Source organism: Ziziphus jujuba, chromosome 9 (assembly GCF_031755915.1).
Source record: "Ziziphus jujuba cultivar Dongzao chromosome 9, ASM3175591v1".
Lineage (NCBI taxonomy): Eukaryota > Viridiplantae > Streptophyta > Magnoliopsida > Rosales > Rhamnaceae > Ziziphus > Ziziphus jujuba.
The window spans coordinates 19,684,257-19,705,590 of NC_083387.1; the positions used below are offsets into that span (position 1 = coordinate 19,684,257).

A 21,334-nucleotide genomic window follows, 5' to 3' on the forward strand; every position below is an offset into this window, starting at 1 on the left:
TCAAAACAAATATATATATATATATATATATATATTTTTAATCATTTTTTCCCAGACCTCAGATAAATCTTTCCTTGCATTTTAAATAGAAACAAAAATTAGGCGATAATATTCCAAGAACACCAATCAAAGATGGTTCTATTAAAATTTAAGTCAAAATTCAAATGTTGATCGTTTAGCTGTCCCAGTGTATTTTGTTGTAGTAAAAATACTTTTCAATGCTTGACCAAAAATAAGTTAACAGAAAAATAACAAAAAATAAGAAATTACATTCAAGTTCTTTTAATTTCAAACAACGCACTCTGAGAAATCTATTACAATGATTTTGTATAGTGATGATATGTTATCAAAAAAATATGAGATTTGCACAGCGTAGTGTTAGCCTGGCTAAAAGGCAGATAGATTGGAGTAGCTGTGTAGGATAGGGAAACATAAACTTACAATATTACCAAAAACTATGCTCGCCCGAGGTGAAGATTCGCATGCCTACATATTCGCAAAATTCCTGAAAGAACAGAGATAGAAAGGAAGGTAAAGTGTATTTGATTCATAAATACTCAGGTTCGAGCTCTCTTTGCTGAACCATGCTCAGATTCTTCAGGTGCTTTTTCTGTTTCATTCTCATCATCACCACCCTTCTCTTCCTTGCTGGCTTCAGGTTTGAAGGTCCAACCAGCAAACTCAGACTCTGAGAACAAAGAGGTTGGAGTTGCTTTGTAGAATGCCAATGGAACCTGTTTTACCCTTCGTCTAATCTGAAACATAAAATTAAATTGGTTTTAAGATTACCTGCAGAGCATAAATAGATTAAAATAAAAAATAAAAAATAAAAAAATGCTTAAACTCACCCTATTTTTACATTTAGTACACCTAAAACACCTTTATTTTCATTTTTCTCATTTAACCCCTCCCTCTAATTAATCGATAAGTTTCATATACCCTATTTATTTGTTAAGTTTACTAAAATCTCCTGTCAGTCAAGCGTTAAAAAAGGTTACAACCGATGATTTTTATCTGAATTTTAACCTTTCCATAATTTTTTTGCTTATTTATTCTTTCCTTTTAACAACTTTTTTATTTTATTTTTTAATTTTTTTATTTACTTATTAGCTATTTGATATGAACCTTTTCTACTTAGATTATTGGTTATATATGATTTATTGTTGCTTTGGATGGAAAGTATAAATATTGTAATCATGTGACTGCAACAAGTACAAATTTCATATAAATTATGTTCACCAATAATAAATAATATCGTAAATTTAGTTGATAATAATATAATAAAGAACCATATTAGATTTTCTGGGTAATAGATCATAAATTAGTTGTACCTTAACCAATAAGATATTGCACATTTAAACAGTGTTTTTACATTTTTTATAACTTTTATATACCACACGTTTTATAAGGCTATGTTAATCATTTTACTAGTTTATTAACGTGTTAACTAACAAGAGGCGTCACATCATTTTTTCAAAATAGAGGAGTTTGACTTTATTAAATAAAAAATATAGGGGGTTTAACTGCAATTATCCCTAAATAAAATAAGGAAAACCTCTCAAGCTGAACAAAAGGACTTCGTTAATACACACATACATATAAGAAATATTTGCAGCATTAAATAATTTATTCCAGATGAATTATTTTGATGCTAAACCCTGTTGACCCATTAGTGTAGTTTAGTTGGGATACTGTTCCGGGTAGGAACATTAAATTAGTAACCCAAGCATACTCATAAGAAGCACCGTCTTATTTTTTATTATCTTTTTCTTCCCCTAACAAATAGATTCTCATCAAGACTGATTCAAGTAATAACGTATTTTCCAGCAACCAGTATATTATAATTACCTCCTCCCCAAAAATTGTCGCATATGACCCTGAGCTGAAATCTTCTATTGAAATTTCTGTTGTTTTGGCTCTGACTGTAAGATCATTCTCAAGTGACAAAACAAATCTAGCAGCAAAAGAAAGAAAACAGTCAGATGCATAAGGGACAATGTCATAACTTAATCTGAGAACAAACCTGCATCATTGCTGCATCAAAACACATGTACCTTGAAACAGGAGGGCAGTAGTGGTGTCTTAGACTATCAATTTCCCAAAGTGAACTTCCTGCTCCAAAAAGAAAGTCACTTTCATGAACATAGAAAAACCACCAGGGTTTCACATACCCTATGTACATGTTACATGCATGTCTATTTCTGTATGTAACTAAGTGGAATTAGAGAAACATTCTAAATTCACATCAGCATGGATCTACCATGCAGGAAAAGCAAATGAAAGAAGATACATACTGATGGCATTTGACTTCTTTGGATCACTTTCCCCATTATTAAAATGATCAATGCCTCGTTTTCTGACAGATATATCTGCCCTTTTTTTAGATTCATCCTCACCGTCAGCAATCCTTTCTTCTGCTTCTGAATCAATTTTAGCACCTGGACCAACATTTTCCTGCAAAAACATTAGGCAAATGCAACATAAATTATTAAGTCAAGATGCAATCACTCCATATCAGAAGAAACAAGATCATATCCCAAGTACTCCTTTAAGGTAGTCAACAACAGAGTTTCCATATCCAATTATTGGTTGAGGCTGATTAATAAGTGGTCATTCTCTAAGCTAATCACAATGAAAACATCCCCTTACACAGATAATCTATAGGGTGCAAACAACAAACAAAATAATGGAACTCCATCCAAATCCTTTAATAGCAAGCACTTTAACAGGAAATTAAAAGAAATAAATAAATAATGAACAGACCATAAAAAAGAACACAATTTCTGTCAACTTGACTCCAGATTTTCCTAAACTTCAATCATAGATGCTCCTCGTGTATATTGTTTATAAAAGTTGAAAAAATTAGAAAGTTAAAATACATACATATATACATATATATATATATATATATATCAACATCATCCAAAAAAAAGTCAAAGAAAAAGAATGATTGTGACTCTGTGCAATTTTATTGAAATAAGTGACATATTTGCTCCAATTACAAATTCTTTCTCACTGGTTTCTACTCTATTGTACATGTCAATAGCATAAAGATATTCATTAGACGGTTCTCTCTTCTCTAAGGTCCATCATACTTTCTTAATAGCCTATTTTAACAACTTTTCGAAGACAATAAATACTAAATTCAGACATTTAATAGTCTAATCAGGATCTACGTAAACTTACAAATTATGCAGGAGACTTCCTAAATAATTCACCCAAAAATAAAAATAAAAAAGGAGTTTCCTTAATAATGAAGTTCACTTGTTTCATAATTCAAGTAACAAACAGGCAGAATACTTCCAAGGGGCACAAAAAAGTGGGTTTCCAGTCTCTGCACTGCACATATGGAAGCCCACAAACTGCACAGCCTTTTAACCTTACTTTTACTCTGATGATAAAAGGGAAGCATAGCCCTTTTAACCTTACTTTTACTCTGGTGATAAAAATGGAAGATGGATAAATCAACAAAGACAAGGTCAATATCAAACTAGCATTGATCCTCACCCGATGCACCAAACAGTTTATTGATGGATGTCTTCTTAGAAGATTATGAATTAATGCAATAATCACCAACGCTCCTGAAGGAGGAACCGAAATAGACAGCCTGCTCAGTTTCTTAGCAAAAGCAGCAGCCAAATACGCAGGAAGAAGTGGTGATTTTAAGCAAGAATCCAGAAGCTGCAGAAATTAAATTGCATATTTAGAAAGTAATGAGTTACTATAATATAAACAAACACCAAATTTCATATCACAATTTCGTTTTCTATCCTCTTTTAAATTTCCTATCATTCTATATGCAATAATTATGTCAAACCAAACGAGTCTTACAATAGTTCAAGCAATTACACAACCAACAATGTTTTTAACACTTGTGAGTCAGACCAAACTTCCAATTTCCATGACAAACAAAACAGACTTGAAGCAGAAATAAAAAATTAAACAAAAAAAGGCATATTATACTTTCATGTGTCAAGATAAATTTAAAGATTTATATCCCATGGCAGTAGAACTAATGACCATTACCTGGAAAAACTTTGCACGATGCTTTGCCATGAAGATTGAAGGCACCAATAGTGCATAAAGTTTTTCATAAAAGTTAGGGTACTCTAAACCATGTTGTGTCATGAGTATAAAGAGGCTACTAAGAGCCATAACACTGATGACGCCACCAATGTCATATGATCTTGTTAAAAAGTCACTGCAGAAAGACAGGTAATGAATCAGCACCTAAGTTACAAAGTAATAGAACACGTAAAAACTATTATTTAAGTTTACCATAACATAATGGGATTAGACAGATAAGGAATTACTGCCTGATGGAGACTGACAAGAACCTGAGATCAAAAGGCAGACATTTTAGGAGTCAAGAAGGCCTAAGAAAAGCATCTATGATTAACAGATGGTGTGCACAACATGGTGCTTAAGTATTGACTATCATGTCCAATTTTTGAATAAAAGTGTCTATCAACTAAATGCTCCTAACTCACTACCCAATCTGCCCCAAAGCTTCCAACTCAAACCTATTAATCCTTTTTGACACCTAAAGACAAGAACCTAGAGAAGCTTCAGTTGCTTGACAAGAGTACAAATGTTTAACAAATAATCTTACCTCCTTGTACACATCAAGTGGAAGTGGCAACCTAAGAAATGAAATCCACGCTTTGGTAAATTTTAGTTTAATCCTTTTAGCAATATTTGCCGGAGACAACATCTGCACAAATTAAGAAAGCAAAATGTAGCTAAAACTTTAATCTCAGAGTAAAGAGAAATACAGTGGACTACATAACAGATTTATAGATGAAAGAGTTTCTCCACTAAACAGCAATATTAACACATCCTAATCATTAGATAAGTGATATTTTACCTTGAAATTATTCTTCTTCACCTTGTTTTGATCATCTTCTGCTTTCTGGTTTCCAGAAAGCTCTTCATTTTCACCTTTATTAGATAAAAATCATAATCAATAAAAATGTAAAACCAATGTGAGATGATTAATTAGTAACAGGTAGTAATCAATCTTCAAATTTTATTGCTGAAAGGTTAGTACAAAATGAGTACTTGATAAACTGATACATCCCATTTATCATATTAATAGCCACTACTGAAAGGTTAGGAGGAAGTAAAAAAAAAAAAAGAAAAAAAAAATTAAAACATAAATACAAAGTTCAAAAGTTAAATCACCTGATCCACTCCAAATCTCAAAATCAGTTTTTTCAACCGAGTCTTCTAGCAAGGGTACATGCGATAAAATATAATGCAGCTTGTGAATTACGTTCTCTGTGCTGCAACAGAAGTAAATTGTTAAATAGTGAAATCAATAAAATTGCAGTATCAATAAGAAACCTGAAATATTTAGAAAATAGACAAATTCTGCTTTAAAAAAAAAATAAATAAATAAATAACAAAGAGTTAAAAGGGGTTGACATGGACAATAAAAAGATTAGGAGAAAACAGAATCTAATTACACATAGATGCATGCAAAGAACCAGCCAATGGTTTTACTTTCAATTCCAAGAAACCTTATGCATAATTGAAACATCCAAAATAAACAAGTAAAATCTTCTTGGTGATATCTGGAGTTAAATCTCTCTCCGTATATAAATAGAAAAAAACATAAAAGTTTTTGTTGTGTGTTTATGATTTCTGCATGAATAAATGTGGGAAATGAGTGGGGTGTAATGTTGAAACCACAATGGGCAAAGCAGATATGAAAATGATTATATTATAATGTTGAATGCAAAATAACCAGAGTGCAAATCCAACAGGTAATACATTTGATTATGGAAAAAGCATACTTCACATTAGCTAAGACTGCCAAGTCATTCAGTAGTATTTATACCTTAATGTTTCCAATCAACATTATCATAACAGTTAGCAAAGTCATTCCATGCACAAAAGGGGAGACAAACATCATTGACGTCAATTATCAAAGAAAAATCTAGCAGTGGAAAAAACAATGAAAACTCATCTCATGACAGTTAAAAAACATGAATTACTATTTTTCCCAGAGTTCCACAACCTCAGTTGATGTCGAAAGCATGTATATATTACAAACAATTTTATTAAAATGGTAAACCAAATCTTTTAACAAAAATGAAATGCAAGAAGCATAGGATAGAGATTTAGTTGTGTAGTGAAACATATAGATCATACTAACCTTTCTCTAGAACAATTCTCATTGTTTCCATCTTTACTCAATTTTTTATCATCTAACAGGGATGCAAGAATCAGTTAACAAATAAATAATAAAAAATAAAAAAATCAAACGAAAAGAAAATAAGTTTTGAAAAGGACCAAGGAAGGAAGTACCTGAGGTTTCCTTTGAATCCAAAGTTTTAGCAATTTTTTCCACACTAATGAAGGTAAAATATCTGCAGTGAACATATTCATGTAAGAATTAATGATTCTGATATTCTTTATAAATTTACCACAAGAATTGTTATTCATATAAATCCGACATAGGTACAAATACATGAAAATGTCAACATTACACTTTTTTTGCAATTGACTATCCTGTTGCTTTTTTGATGATTATATACGAAGTATCAAACATAACTCCGTGACAAAGATGCACACAGTAAAAAATTAGCTTCGAAGCAAAGATATGAACACCCAAAAGAAAACAACCATAAAGAAGGAAGCATTGTGATCATACCGGACATCCATGTACTTGAAATACTTTGAAGCTAGCAACTCTAACAAGAAATCCACAGGGGATGTGGAATGAACCTAATTATGAAAAATAAAATAAAATGATTTTATAGAACTTCCTAACAAGTTTTAAATTAACAAATATAAAGAAAAAGAGATATCAAAATTATCTTAAATTAATAAATTAACAACAATTAAGCCTACTATGAGTATAAGAAAAAACTTACAATGCTATATATAAACCTGTGGTATATAGCAGAATGAAAATTTCCCCTATTGCCGAGTTTCACAAACTCCATTATCGTATCCAACACCACCTCCTATACCCACAAAATCAGACCAATTCACAACCAAAATAAGAAAAAAACCAATAAATAATTCAAAAAAAAAAAAAAAAAAAAAACCTTGAGAGTCTCATCGGATTGCGGAGAAAGCGAGACGTCAATGAGAAGCTTGACGAACTCGTCGAACTTGGAGCGGAGCCAAGTGCGGTAGATGAATTCGGGATCGTCCTGGGAATGGTTGAGAGAAGAAGGGGAGTTGGAAGAAGAAGGAGGTAGGTCAGGGAGGAGGGGGGTGAAGAAGGACTGGAGGGAGAGGAGGGATTCGAGGACATGGTGAGGAGGGGAGGATGGGGAGACGTAGGAGAGAAGGAGTGGAAGGTTGTTGATGTGGGATCGAGAAGAGAGAAGCTGGTGGCCTAGGGTTTTCAGGTGCGAGAGTGTGGAGGAGTTCTTCTTCTTCTTCTTAGTTTTCTGCTTCTCAGAGTGAATGGAAGCCATTGTTGGTCCGCAGTCAAAAAGCTTTCGGCGGACGAACCAAAAATGAGACGCAGAGACAGAGACTATGAAGCTCTTATGTTCGGAGGGGTTTATGGAGGTTTTACCGTTTTAGGCCGTTCGTCCACAGAGCTAGAACCCTTTCTCATTGTTTGTTAATAAATAATAATAATAATAATAATAATAATGATAGTAACTATTGTAATAGGTTGAGAATCATCAATTTTTTTTTATTATTTATTTTTTTGATAAAGAAAATTACCAACTTATTTTCTAAATTTTTATGAAAAATTATATAGGGTTGAAAAAATGTACAAAGTGAAACCCGCTTGCATAGTTTTTAGTATTAAAAAAAAAAAAAACAGAAAAAATGTACAAAGTGAAACCCGCTTGCATAGTTTTTAGTATTAAAAAAAAAAAAAACAATTTTTTTTTTTTTTTTGGGTAGCTTCCATTGTATTATTCTTTTTTTTTTTTGGAAATGTATTACTCATTATTTAAACCAAAAGATCAATAATTACATTGCCATTTAAGATTGTTCTAACCGATGAAAAAATTTGACATTAAGAAAGATTATTATTTTATAGAGGTTTATTTATTACATGCCAGATGTTATTTAGAAAAGAATAATGCCAATCTATAATATTAATGGTGCTTATGGTCATGTTTGTTTCATTGGATTGGCAGGTCAGGATAGGACACAATCCCAGTCTGATGTTTGGAAAGCAAAAATGGGAAGGGGACAGGTTTGTCCTGTTTGTCAGGCCCTTAGCCCCTCGGCTTGGCCAAGGCATGGTTGGTTTTGCACCATGCCAAGGTGAGAGTGGGTATGTCTGTGATGGGCACAACCTTGGCAAGCAAGGCACGGTGATGTGCTATGTTGGTGCATAGCAAGGCACGACATGGGTTGATGCCTAGCTTGCCTTAGTGGATGGCATGTTGGCGGTGCATGACAAATGTGCGGGTTGGCTAAGTGCTGGCACGGAGTGGTGCCAGGGTACAGTGTGGCCCACGCACACAGCAAGGGCTAACATGCATGTGTGCGTGTGCAAGGGATCGTTCAGTTGTATGGTTTTGGACAGGCGTGCGAAGCATGTCGGGTGCGCACACAGAGATGAGTGTCAGGCGCACAGACAGTGCCTGATGCAGGCGTGCGGAGCATGTCGAGCACACACACGGACGTGGATGGCAGGTGCACGAGCAGCGCCTGACACATGTGCGGGCTGGTGTTGGTGCACCTGAGCGGGGGCGCGAAGTGTTGGCGCGTAGCCTTGCTTGGGCGCGGGCTGATGGCTGCATGGCGTGCATGCAGGCATGCCATGAAATGGTTGTGTGTGTGTGTCTTGGCTGACTTGGATGAGCGGTTTCTAGCAGTTATGGGCGGTTAGACCTGCTGGGTGTCTTGGTGGCATACATCCAAGGGTGTTGGAGATTCTGTCCTTAGAGATGGCTTATAATGGCATGTGACAGCATGCCATGGGCAGTTGAGGGAGGCAGCTGTAAGGCCAGGTGGCTTAATTTGGCTGGTCCAGCATACCCAAGACAGTTAGGCTTAATTTGAGACTGTGTGCGCGCCCGACATGCTCCGCACACCTGCCCGAAGCCACATAGCTGCACGATCCCTTGCATACGCGCACATGCATGTTAGCCCTTACTGTGTGCGTGGGCCACGCTGTACCCTGGCACCACTCCGTGCCAGCACTTAGCCAACCCGCACATCTACCATGCATCGCCAACATGCCATCCACTAAGGCACGCTGGCATCAACCCATGCCGTGCCTTGCTGTGCACCAACACAACACATCACCGTGCCTTACTTGCCAAGGTTGTGCCCATCACAGACATACCCACTCTCGCCTTGGTATGGTGCAAAACCAACCATGCCTTGGCCAAACTGAGGGGCTAAGGGCTTGGGAAATCTGCCCCACCTGAAACAGACGACATCCTAGTCGGGTTTAGCTTCAGGTACTCCCCAATCTGCTTTTCAAACTGCCACAATGTTGCATCTCTCTCCCAAGTAGCATCAGCCTCTGACTCTCCCCTCCAATGTATAAGAAAATCTGTCCTCCGTGTCTTCTTGCTATACCCTTTGGTTCTATGAGCAAGGATCTTCTCCACATCTTTGTCAAACTGTTTCCTCACCACAGGAGGGGCTCTCTTTGTTTGCACTCTATCTGGATGACCAACATCTTCATGAAATGGCTTCAGGAAACTCACATGAAAAGTTGGATGAATCTTCATCCTATCTGGCAACAACAATCGATAAGCCACATTCCCAACCTTCTTCATTATCTCAAATGACCCTTTATATTTGTGGACCAATGCTCAATGCACCCCAATACCAATAAGTTGCTTTTGAATTTGTGGGGTCAATTTCAACAACACTTTCTCCCCCACCTGGAAGTCAACAGGTCTTCTCTTGGAGTCTGCATACTTTTTCATCCGCCTAGAAGCCTTTGCCAAGCTGTCCCGAGCTTGTTCCAACAAATCCTCCTTCTCATATATAAACCGATAAGCTGCTGGACATGCATCGTTATGCTTCTGCCTCAGCACTTCTTGAGGCTTCATTGGTTGTCTTCCAAATATCAACTCTACAGGGCTTAAACCTGTAGAAGATGATCTTTGTACATTATAGCTGAATTGGGCAACATTAAGTAAACCTACCCAATTCTTCTGGCTTGCAGTCACAAAGTGCCTTAAGTAGTCTTCTAGCAAAGCATTCACACGTTCCGTTTGTCCATCGATTTGAGGATGGTTTGCAGTAGAGAACTTCAATTCCGACCCCAACAACTTGATCAACACAGTCCAAAACCTTCCAGTAAAATGGGCATCCTGGTCACTGATTATATCCTCTGGTATACCAAAGTATTTCACAAAATGCTTGTGAAACAATTCAGCAGCAACATTGGCAAGGCATGCATGTGGTGCAGCAATGAACATGGCATATTTAAAGAACCTATCCACTGCCACCAGTATTGATCTCATCCCCTCAACATTTGGTAATCCCACAATGAAGTCCATAGAGATAGACTGGAAAGGTTTCTTTGGAATGGGCAATAGTTGTAACAAACCAGCTGCCTTCTTCTTCTCCAACTTGTCTTGTTGACACACCAGATAAGTTCGTACATATGCTTCCACATCCTGCTCCATCTTAGGCCAATAATAGGACCTGGCCAGCGACACCACCATGCGTTCCACACCTGGATGGCCCACCCAAAGAGAATCATGAGCCTCACGCAGCAACTCTCGCCTTATACTACCACCAGTAGGGACAAACAATCTACCACCCTTAGCATAAATAAGATTTCTCTCAAGCCAATATCTCCGTACCAAGCCCTCTTGGATTTCCTTAGCAAGCTTGATATATGCAGCATTCTTCAAGCTTTGCTCCTTAATCCGCTCCAGAAAATCTGATTCGACATGGGAAATTGCAACAACATATGCATGCACTTCCTTCCTCCTCAAGGCATCTGCAACCTGATTTTGCCTTCCGGGTCGATGTACCCAATCAAAGTCAAATTCACCAAGACATTCCTGCCATCGTGCCTATTTTGGGATTAATTTCTTCTGTGTTTTCAAATATGTGTTGGCCAATTATCAGTCACCACAGTAAACTTGGTACCCAGTAGGTAATGCCTCCAAACATCAAGACAATGAACCACCGCTGTCATTTCTTTCTCATGTGCTGAATACCGCTGCTCTGCTTCCTTAAGTTTCCGACTCTCAAATGCAATTGGGTGATCACGCTGCACTAGCACGCCACCAACTGCCCTTTCCGAAGCATTTGTATGTACTTCAAACGGTATGCTAAAATCAGGCAACTTCAAAATAGGTTTTGTAGAGATAGCCTGTTTGATCTTCTCAAAGCACTTCTAGCATCTCTCATCCCACACCCATTTAGCATCCTTCTTTAGTAGATCTGTAAGAGGGCTCACCTTCTTGGAATAGTCTTCGATAAACCGATGGTAATAGTTAGCTAGTCCCAAGAAAGACCGCAAATCAGCAACTTTTGTGGGAGGAACCCACTCCATGATTGTTTGCACCTTCCTGCTATCCATTCGAATCTGTCCTTGGCCAATCTAGTGGCCAAGGAACATTACTTCTGAGCGACAGAACTCACATTTCTCCTTCTTCACATATAGTTGATGTTGCCTCAACCTAGCAAACACCATCCTCAAATGCTCAATGTGAGCATCAAGGCTCTCACTGTATATGACAATATCGTCCAGATAAACCACCACAAATTGATCCAGGAACTCATACAGCACATCATTCATTAAGTTATAGAATGTGGCAGGGGCATTGATGAGACCAAAGGACATCACAGGGAACTCATACGAGCCATACCTTGTCACACACACTGTATTTTGTTCATCACCTTTCGCAATCTGCACATGCTAATAACCCGACCGCAAGTCTAACTTTGTAAAAACAGAAGCTTTGGACAACTGATCAAACAAATCCTGGAAATTAGGTACCGGGTACTTGTTCTTCACAGTTATTTTGTTCAAAGCCCTGTAATCTACACATCCTCAACGAATCATCTTGTTTCTTTTAGAATAAAACAAGAGCATTGTAAGGGGCCTTGGATGGTTGAATACAACCTGCATCAATCAACTCATCCAATTGCCTTCGCAGCTTAACCAATTCCGATGGGGCCATTCGATAAGGAGCACGAGCAGGGGGTCTCGTACCGGGTTCCAAATCGATCTTATGATTAAATGCTCGACGTGGTGGAAGTGTCTTTGGCAATTGAGATAGATCTGACCCATCTAGAGATTGGGTCACTTTTGTCTGAGTGAGCTCTCTTTGAAGCCTCTCTAGCTTCCCCGTTCGAAGCATCTTCGATCTCACATCTCCAAGCTGACCATCTCCTTTGAAGCATCTCTGGCCGATGAGCATGTCTTCTTCTTCTGCTTCGTTGATCTTCCATCATCATCTTCTTGTTCTTCTTCTTTATTTTTTTTACGTTATTTTTTTAGCTGAAAATTTGAGAAATTGTTTTGGGAAATGTCATTTGCTTCGTCGATCTTCCATCATCATCATCTTCTTCTTCTTCTTCTTTGGTTTTTCACATCATTTTTTAGCTAAAAAATTATGAAATATTTTTGGAAAATGTCATTTGTTGATCTGCGAAATAAGCTTCGATCTGTTTATGTTAGGGCTTGATTTGATATTTAGGAAGAAGAAGGCTTGATTTTGGAGGCTTAAACCACCTTTTGAAGTATCTCTGGCTGGTGAGTTCTTCTTCTTATGCTGCATCCTTCTTCTTCTTCTTCTATTTCGTCAATCTGCCATCATCATCATCTTGATCCTTCTTCTTTGTTTTTTTAAGTTATTTTTTTAGTTGAAAGTTTATGAAATTTTTTGGGGAAATGTCATTTGCTTTGTCGATCTTCCACCATCATCATCTTCTTCTTCTTCTTCGGGTTTTTGCGTCATTTTTTAGCTAGAAAATTATGAAATTTTTTTGGGAAATGTCATTTCTTGATCTGCAAAATAAGCTTCGACCTATTTATTTTAGAGCTTCATTTGATATTGAGGAGAAAGAAGGCTTGATTTCGGAGGCTTAAACTAGATCTAAAGCATCGGGTGTGGAAGGTAAGTGTTCTGTTTTTGCCAATCACTTATGTGATGCTTATTATCATCCGTTGGGTAGATTCATTCTGTTTGTGATGTTGGTTTGAGAATTACAACTAATTTGAGTAATGTTTATGTGCAAAGAATTAGAATTGATGGTGATAGTCGGGTGATAGTTGTGTGTTTGGTTAGATGTGTATTCCATTAATGTTGTAAAAGAGGCCTTTGAGTTGGGATGCTGATAATAGAGAGAGAAGTGTGTGTACATTCTTTTTCTCTTTCTCTTGTTTCAGTTTGTTTCTCTTCCCCTGTTTAGCCATATTACTATTTATTTTTAATCAAGTCAAACGATTTTGAGATTTCCAAGTTAGCTATTACCTCTCATATGGAATTTAGGATTTCATTCGCCAAGTACGCATAAGGCATGATAGAAGTGGTTTAAGGTAGGTGTGTTTGTTTGTGAGCTGCAACCTGTAATTAATATGCTATATTTCACTTTGGGCTGTGTATATACAAAATAAGAAATGCCTTACAAGAAGTTAGAATTTCATCAGACAAGTCTTTATGTATACATTACTACTTGAAACTTACACACAATTAATCAGTTCGTATGAAGATAAGTCCTCTATTCAATCTTGATAGAATTAGGATAATAAAAGTCAATTTGTTGGGGTGCTAGTTTGCTTAAGAAAAATCTCAATAGAATTATGACATTCTGGATAATAGATGTTTGTTTGCGATTAAATAAACAAATTTTATGCAAACAAAAACATTTATGATTGAATAAACCAATTTTATGCAAACAGAAACATTCATCTTTTTTTGTGTAAGTTCTTCTTACTCTGGCTCTCAGGTTTCTTTGCTTTTCACTTTTGGAGGAGTTTTGGTTTGACCTTAAATATGAAAAATAGTAAAACCCATTTATATACATGACCTGAAAATCTGAAAAATGGTAAAAATAATTTTGGCTATTAGACTAGAAAATTTTCCAACTAAATTCATGGAGACTTGAAGAATCTTTAACTATATTATTTTTTTTAAAAAAATTATCATTATTATTTTTTTTCCAAGAAATCTCCACTAATTTTGGTGGGTAAGAAGAATTACTTGGGTTTTTATCATACTAGCTTCCTATTTCTGTATTTTGTAGCGAATGTTTAAATATTGGTTGTCATATTTTGGTATTTTAATTAGCCCCTTCTCAGTGTTTTCTATCTATCTATCCATATATAGTTTGGGTTATGTTTATGTATAATATGTTATCTGTCTAATCTAGAGCCAACTAAGTCGAAACCTTTTTAGATTGGATTTACTTTCTGTGGTTATGAATTTAATTACATTTTGATGGATTTGCTCTAATAAAGTGAATATAGTGAAATTTGTTATTCCATGCAATTACATCTTTGTCAAAGTGTTAGTTGCTATTACTAACATAAAAAGAAGACTTTTATTAGCAAATACTGCTTCTTTGTCAAGGTTTTTTTTTTGCTCTTTCTCACATAAAGTATACCCCATTAGTACCTCATTGCTGTTGATGATATTAAGCGTAGGTTTTTTTAAGTGGTTATTTGTACTTTTTGTTCCTGCTTAGCCTTTTGCCACTGAAAGACTTCAAAAAACCCAATCAAATTGCTTCCTCTGTTTTCTTTTTTTAATTCTTGTTGCAATTACTAATCCAATTGTTGTATATTTGGGTCACATGAGGTTGTGTATGTTAATTTTTACTGTTATGTTGGTTAGATTAGTGCTAGATTGTCCTTTGGTAAACTCGGATGCAATGTCAAGAATGTGGGAAAACTGGATTTGGACTTGGTTGCATAATGTTGCAGGAAGATGCAAAGTTGACATTTTGATCTCTATTTAGTTTTTTGGATTGAATTGCTGTATTTGGCAAGCTGAATTTTATATTTCAGTTGCCTACTTACCTGTTGGATAATCAATATTATGTTTTGCATTGTCTTTAAAGAAAGAGTTATCGTATCCTATGCTTTTAAATATTTAATTCTTTACTTTCCTTCTACTCTTTCATACCCAATATATTGGTTTCAAACCATCAAACAAATCGTCAAAGTGAAATTCCTAGAAAAATACAAAATATTCAATTTTTTTACAAATGTCATATAAATATCATTAAATTATTGTTTATTTAATTTTAAATAATTTATGAAATATTATGTTATCATTTACTTTTACTTTATTTCTAAACTTATATATTAATTAATATAATTTGTGGGTGTAAAAACAAAAAATAAATTTTGCATGTAAATATAAATAAGATTTTTTTTTTAAACATAACAATAATTTTTAAAATTTTCATTTAAAATAAAAAAAGAACTTTAATTATAAAATAGTCCAATCCAATCCGATCCTGCACCAAACGTTGGACAACTTGTTGACCATTTAGTCCATAACTGTGCCAAACACAGTACTGCACTATTCTATCTGGTCCGATCCGGACCTATCCTGTCCGATCCGAACCTATCCTGCGTACCAAACGCCACCTAAATGTTATCCATGCCTAATTATCTATGCACAAGAACACATGAACAAAATTTAATATTCTAGTATCTATAACCATTTTGGAGTTCCAAATTCTCTCTTCAACAAGAAATACCATCCTGACTCAGTTGAGATTTAAGAGCTCCATATACTATCCTCCAAAAAATTTGCATTAGCTGAGATTCTGTAGCTGAAACCCCACCTTAGGTCACCTTGTGTTGCATATTGTGCAAACATGGGATATGTCTAATTTTTTTACAGTCCCATGGTTTAGTACATGTGTGCCGAAAAAGTATAATAGCTATAAGGATAAGGCAATAAAGTTGGACATATTGATATCATAGTGAAACCAAAACTATGGCATCACTAGCTTTAATTTTGTGCCACTAACACCTCATACTGCATCAAGCATCTTCAATCCCAAGTTGGCTGAGGAATCTGGACCGAAAAGGAATACACATCTTGATGTTTGGTAGAGGAAAATAACTATCCCTGTGTACTCCGGTCTTGGTTCTCCATTCTGGAATATTAGGGAAAATCCAGACAATTACTCACCACTCCAATGAAGAAATCAAGGCTCATTTTCTCTAAATAAAATTTTAATGTATCACTAAGTCCATATTTTACCACTTTTTGAAATTTAAATTCAAACATTTGATGTGATCTAATGATCATCAAAGGTAAACACTAGTTTGTTAGATATATATATGAATATATAGTATATATATAGAAGTGCTATGGCACGAACCAGTTCGCACCATATGGAGAGGACTTTGACGTCCGTTTGCCTTCATCCATTTAATGAAACGGTGCATTGGCACCTCTTTTGGGGAAAAAAAAAAAAAAAAGACCCACATCCATCCATTTGCTTTTCTCTCCCTTCACTTTCCACGCACCATCTGACTGATTCTAAATAACAACAGCTCAAAATAAGCATCTAAAAAAAAAAAAGAACAAATGCACTTTCATTTATAATTGACCAAGATCTGAGACAAACAACACCAAAAGCAACAGAAAAATTAAATCCCCAACATTCGAAATGATAATTAACCAAGATCTGATAATTGACCGAAATCAAAACCATAATCCCAAAAAAAAAAAAAAAAATCTAAGCTGCTGGTTTAGGACTTTAGGAAAGAAGAGGATGAACTGCAGGAGAGGAAGAAGGAAGAAGGGAGGCTGCTGGTTTAGGACTTTAAGAAAGAAGAGTGATGAACTGCGGGAGAGGAAAAAGGAAGAAGGAAGACCTGCATTCCCCCCCCCCCCCCCCTCCTCTCCAAAAGAGGTGCTAATGCACCGTTTCATTAAATGGAGAGAAAAGCAAACAGATGGGTGTAGGTCTTGTTTTGTGGTTTTTTTTTTTTTTTTTTCAAAAGAGGTGTCAAGGCACCATTTCATTAAATGGAAGAAAGCAAACAGATGTCAGAGTCCTCTCCATATGGTGCGAATTGGTCCGTGCTATAGCACTTCTGAGTATATATATATATATATATATATATTTATATATTATTGTGTATGGACTTAGCATAATAAATAACTCACTTACAAAGTTTATTTGTGCCATTAATAATATTTGCTTATTTACTAACTTATGTAGTAAGACCGTTGGGCACACATTCTTTATAATAATCCAGTTGACTAACTTTTTTTAAAGGTCTATTGGCTTATCCATATTTTTTATTAAATTATAATTTTGGTGTGAGTTAAAATAATGGATAAGTCCTGTGACTTGCATGTGACTTTGATATTTAAAAAGCTGAGGCTTTATTAATAGGACAAGTGAGAGAAAATACATACATCGTATTTTCTTTATGGTTTTTTAGATATCACCTCATATTTGTAATAGAGATGTTAAAGTGTAGTGTGTCCATTTTAGGCACTACTATCATGTGTTTTCTATTTTGCAGATTGTATATTAAGATTATTAATGGCTGTTTTTGAAGGTTAGTACTTTTACCATTAATTTGTAATTTTAGTGGAATTTATTATGTGTGTGCGAGCCACATTTATTATTATTTTTGCTCTAATGAGTGGTATTCGAGCCACACACAATAAAATTCCATCATTTGTTTACTCTATATATATATATATATATATATGTATCGTTGTATATATATAAAAGCCAGTGATATGTGATCCATATATATTTATTTTATTTTAATTTTCCTTCTCTGAATTACATATATATTGGGACTTGTGCTTTATGGATCCTGTATATAAATATATATATATATATATATATATATTGTTCTGTGAAATAAATCGTTTTGTTTTCTAATTATGCTGAAAATTATTTTTTGTTAAAATAATGACAGGTATTGTTAAATGGTGTTTTTGTGTGAAATGGAATGGATTTGAATCGTTAATTTTGGTCTGAGACAAAGTACAACTTGTGAAACCCATGAAAAATCTTTGGTATATCCAAGTTGATTATGCTTTGGTTTTGGGTTGAAATTGATCAAAACTAGACCTCGATTCCACATGCCTGTCATTCGACGATTTGACCGCCATTATAATGGCTGGAAATGGCGACTGGAAAAAAGCCTTTTACTCAGGTTGAAACTAGGTCAATTTGCGTACCTGACTAGGTTTGGAAGATGATTCAAATGACACGTCATTTGGACAGTGCTGACATCATCAACATGATGTTAGAGGATATGTTCGGTGGTTTTGATGCCAGCATGACGTGTCCTACTGATGACAGTACAACATTAGATGACACGTTGCGAATTTTATGCTACTATCAACATGATGACATTAGCATGATGATATCAGCAAACATTTTTTTTTAAAATGGGATGGTGATGTCATCATGCTGACATCGATAATCCGTTTATAAAAAAAAAACAAAAAATTTACAAAAATTAGAGCTTTTATTTATTCTTATTTCCTTATTTATTTATTTATTTTTACTTCTTCTTTTTATTTATTTATTAAAAAATTTCATTCCAAATTTTGGTTTAAAAAACCTATGGCTAAAATTAAATATCTTTGACTTTCTCTAAAGTGGCTTTCTGCTTAGTTGGTATAGTAGCGTAGGATTTTAAATACTCACATATCGTGAGACTTATTTTATCTACATTATGCGTACCAATGTAGTATGTGTTGACATAGTAAATGGAATTTTATTTTATTACTTATTGTAAAATCTAATTTATCTAGTTTATGGGTGTCAATATAATGTTACCATAGTGGATAGGATGTTTTGGTAGTTACGTATTTCATAAAATTGTCAATATGTTAATTCTCTCCTACTTGTTAACCAGGATCTATATAGGTGATTAGGCTACGTTGTTGGTGGTTTTAGTTACTTTGTAGGACACTTAGAATGGTAGTGCAAGTTGATTGAATGCCATGAATGGCAAGTTTTGAGTTGCCCTATCAATGACTCAGTTTAAGGCATTAGATTGTGTTGATTTAGTTGATTGTCCTTGGCACGTATATGAATATATTTAGTGATACAAAGATCCTAGCAATATTTATATTCTGTATTTTATATTGAGGGGTTGGACAATAGTAATTGTATTATTTTATATTTTGAATACTTTGTTTTATTTGTTATTTTCACAGTTAATAGCACCCCGAATTTTCTACTAATGACTGCCATGATAAGTTGGATGGAACGAATTACTAGAAGTAAAAGAAAACTCTGGTTATGAATCAGACATTTATGAGGTTAGATATGATTTTAGAGATGGATCTATCGAAGATGCCAGTCGACGAGAGTAATGTTGTAATAAAGAAACAATATGAGGATTGGAAGTTTTCTAACAAATATTATATGATAAAGATGGAGTATATGCTAGTCTTCTAAAAGTGCACAACTGTAAAGAAGCTTCTTGAGGAAATAGAAAAGAAATTTATTAAGTTTGACATGAATGAGAAGTATCATTACTTGAATCTTTTGAACAATATTAAGTATGTTATAGTTAAAGGCGTGAAAATGCACATTATGTTACTTTCCTTTTATTATAACAAGCTTAAGGGTATTAAGATGGACATTGGAGATGAATTCTTGATTTATTCTATAATGATAAGCCTTTTGTCTAATTTGACAGTATCAGGCCAAGCATGAATACCAAGAAGGAAAGATGCTACTTGGAGGAGTTTATTGTCATTCTTGTCAAAGAAGAGGATGATATTAAGTTAAACAGGTTGAGATCCATCGGGTATCGCATCAAGGGGACAAGCTTAAGAAGTTTTTTCAGAAAAAGGGACAAGGGTTTAAGCCCAACAAAAAGAAGTTTTCTAATGTGAAGTCCAAATTACACAAGGATGGTACTTATCCCTCAAGTGAGAAGAAGTATACTTCAGTGGAAAATGTAACTACTACAACAGATTGGATACAAGAAGACTGACTTTTGAAAACTAAAAGGAAAGCAAGAGAAGAAAGGTAATCTCTTGATGATTGAAATCAATTTATTGATGTGCCTATGAATGCTTGTGGTTGGATACTGGAACAACAATTCATGTTACTAATTCATTACAGGGAATGATAAGTCAAAGGGGACCAACCAGTCTTGAACAGCATGTTAACATCGAAAATAGCTCAAGAGTGAATATGGATATCATAGAAACAATTAAGTTAAAGTTTTCCACAGAATATGTTGTAGACTTGTAAGAAGTTTCTTATGCAACCTTAAGAAAAAAGAATTTGTTATTTGTTTTTCTTTTGGATAGTTAGGGTTATACTTTTTTGTTTCATAATAACAGAGTTGAACTTTAGAAGGATGGTAAACTTGTTGGTTAGAACTTTATGTAGCAATTTATATCAACTTGATTTATTTAGTAATGGTTTCAATTTTTTTGTTAATTCTATTGTAGCTGCTATTGTTGCTTTCAAACGCCCAAAAATTAATGATAATTCCTCAATGTTGTAGCATAAGCTTTTGGGACATATTTTTAGGTACAAAATGGAAAGGTTGGTGAAGGATGGAACCTTTCTAATCTTGATTCCTTTGACATATCAACTTGTATTGAATGTGTGAAAGGGAAACTCATTTCCAAAATTAGGAAGGGTAAGATAGCTATATATGGAGATGTTTTGGAGTTAATTCATATCGATGTATGTATACCTTTTACACCAATTGCTTTGGGTGGTTATAGGTATTTTATTACCTTTATTGATGACTTCTTTCGTTATGGACTTGTTGAGCTTATTCGTAAGAAGTTGGATTCTTTGGTTGCCTTTAAAGAGCTCAAAGTAAAGATTGAACTTTAAAAGAATAAGAAACTAAAGGCTGTGGATCTGATGGAGATTATGAATTTTACGGTAGATATGACAAAACTATATAAAAACCATGGCCATTTGCAATTTATTTGCATGAGTGCGATATTGATATGCAGTATACAATACCTGGTACTTTCTAGTAGAATGGCAAGTTGAAAGGAAAAATCGCATCTTATTGGACATGGTCTGTTGCAGGCAAATTTTAGTTTGTAGATTACTTATGGGAAGAATCTTTGAGGATAGCGGTTTATATTCTGAATTAAAAGCTGAGTAAATCTATTTCTAATACTCTTTTTGAGTTGTGGTTAGAAAGAAAGCCTAACTTGCACAATTTTCGAGTATGAGATTGCAATTGGATCTTAAAACCATCAGTGATTATTTTATTGGCCATTGTATAAGATCTAGAGGTTTCGGATTTTTTTGTCCATCTCACACCAGCAAGATAATTGAGCTAAATAGGGCTATTTATTTTGAAGATGATTTTGGATTTAATGACACCAAGGATCCAAGGGAGCTTAAATTTAGAGAAAAAGGTGCTTTCATTCCCAATGTCGATGTTCCTGACAAAGATATTGTTAATCCAATCATTGAT

General features: G+C 34.8%; 1 protein-coding gene across 2 annotated transcripts; it reads right to left on the reverse strand.

Moving 5' to 3' along the window:
- Nucleotides 1-249: 249 nt before the first annotated feature.
- On the reverse strand, nucleotides 250-7,579 carry LOC107427175 (protein NUCLEOLAR COMPLEX ASSOCIATED 4). 2 transcript variants are annotated; one of them, XM_048480645.2, is made up of 15 exons: nucleotides 7,059-7,578; nucleotides 6,882-6,974; nucleotides 6,659-6,732; nucleotides 6,313-6,374; nucleotides 6,161-6,212; nucleotides 5,185-5,285; nucleotides 4,868-4,941; nucleotides 4,613-4,714; nucleotides 4,279-4,337; nucleotides 4,027-4,201; nucleotides 3,508-3,681; nucleotides 2,295-2,454; nucleotides 2,055-2,112; nucleotides 1,849-1,954; nucleotides 250-755 (listed from the first exon to the last, which is right to left on the reverse strand). In XM_048480645.2, the coding sequence occupies exons 1-15, from the start codon at nucleotides 7,434-7,436 to the stop codon at nucleotides 558-560; spliced, it is 1,866 nt and encodes a 621-aa protein (XP_048336602.2). In that variant the 5' UTR covers nucleotides 7,437-7,578; the 3' UTR covers nucleotides 250-557. The 2 variants fall into 2 exon arrangements, with proteins under 2 accessions (XP_048336602.2, XP_048336603.2); XM_048480646.2 differs by lacking the exon at nucleotides 3,508-3,681 and having other exon boundaries at nucleotides 7,059-7,579.
- Nucleotides 7,580-21,334: the final 13,755 nt, after the last annotated feature.

Bases quoted from the DNA above. Each gene is read 5' to 3' on its own strand.
- LOC107427175 (XM_048480645.2), bottom strand. From the start codon at position 7,436: ATGGCTTCCATTCACTCTGAGAAGCAGAAAACTAAGAAGAAGAAGAAG. The intron at 5,286-6,160 runs GTTAGTATGATC...CTTCTGTTGCAG, and splicing joins GAGAATTGTTCTAGAGAAAG to CACAGAGAACGTAATTCACA. The intron at 4,715-4,867 runs GTAAAATATCAC...TAATTTGTGCAG, and splicing joins TGAAGAAGAATAATTTCAAG to ATGTTGTCTCCGGCAAATAT.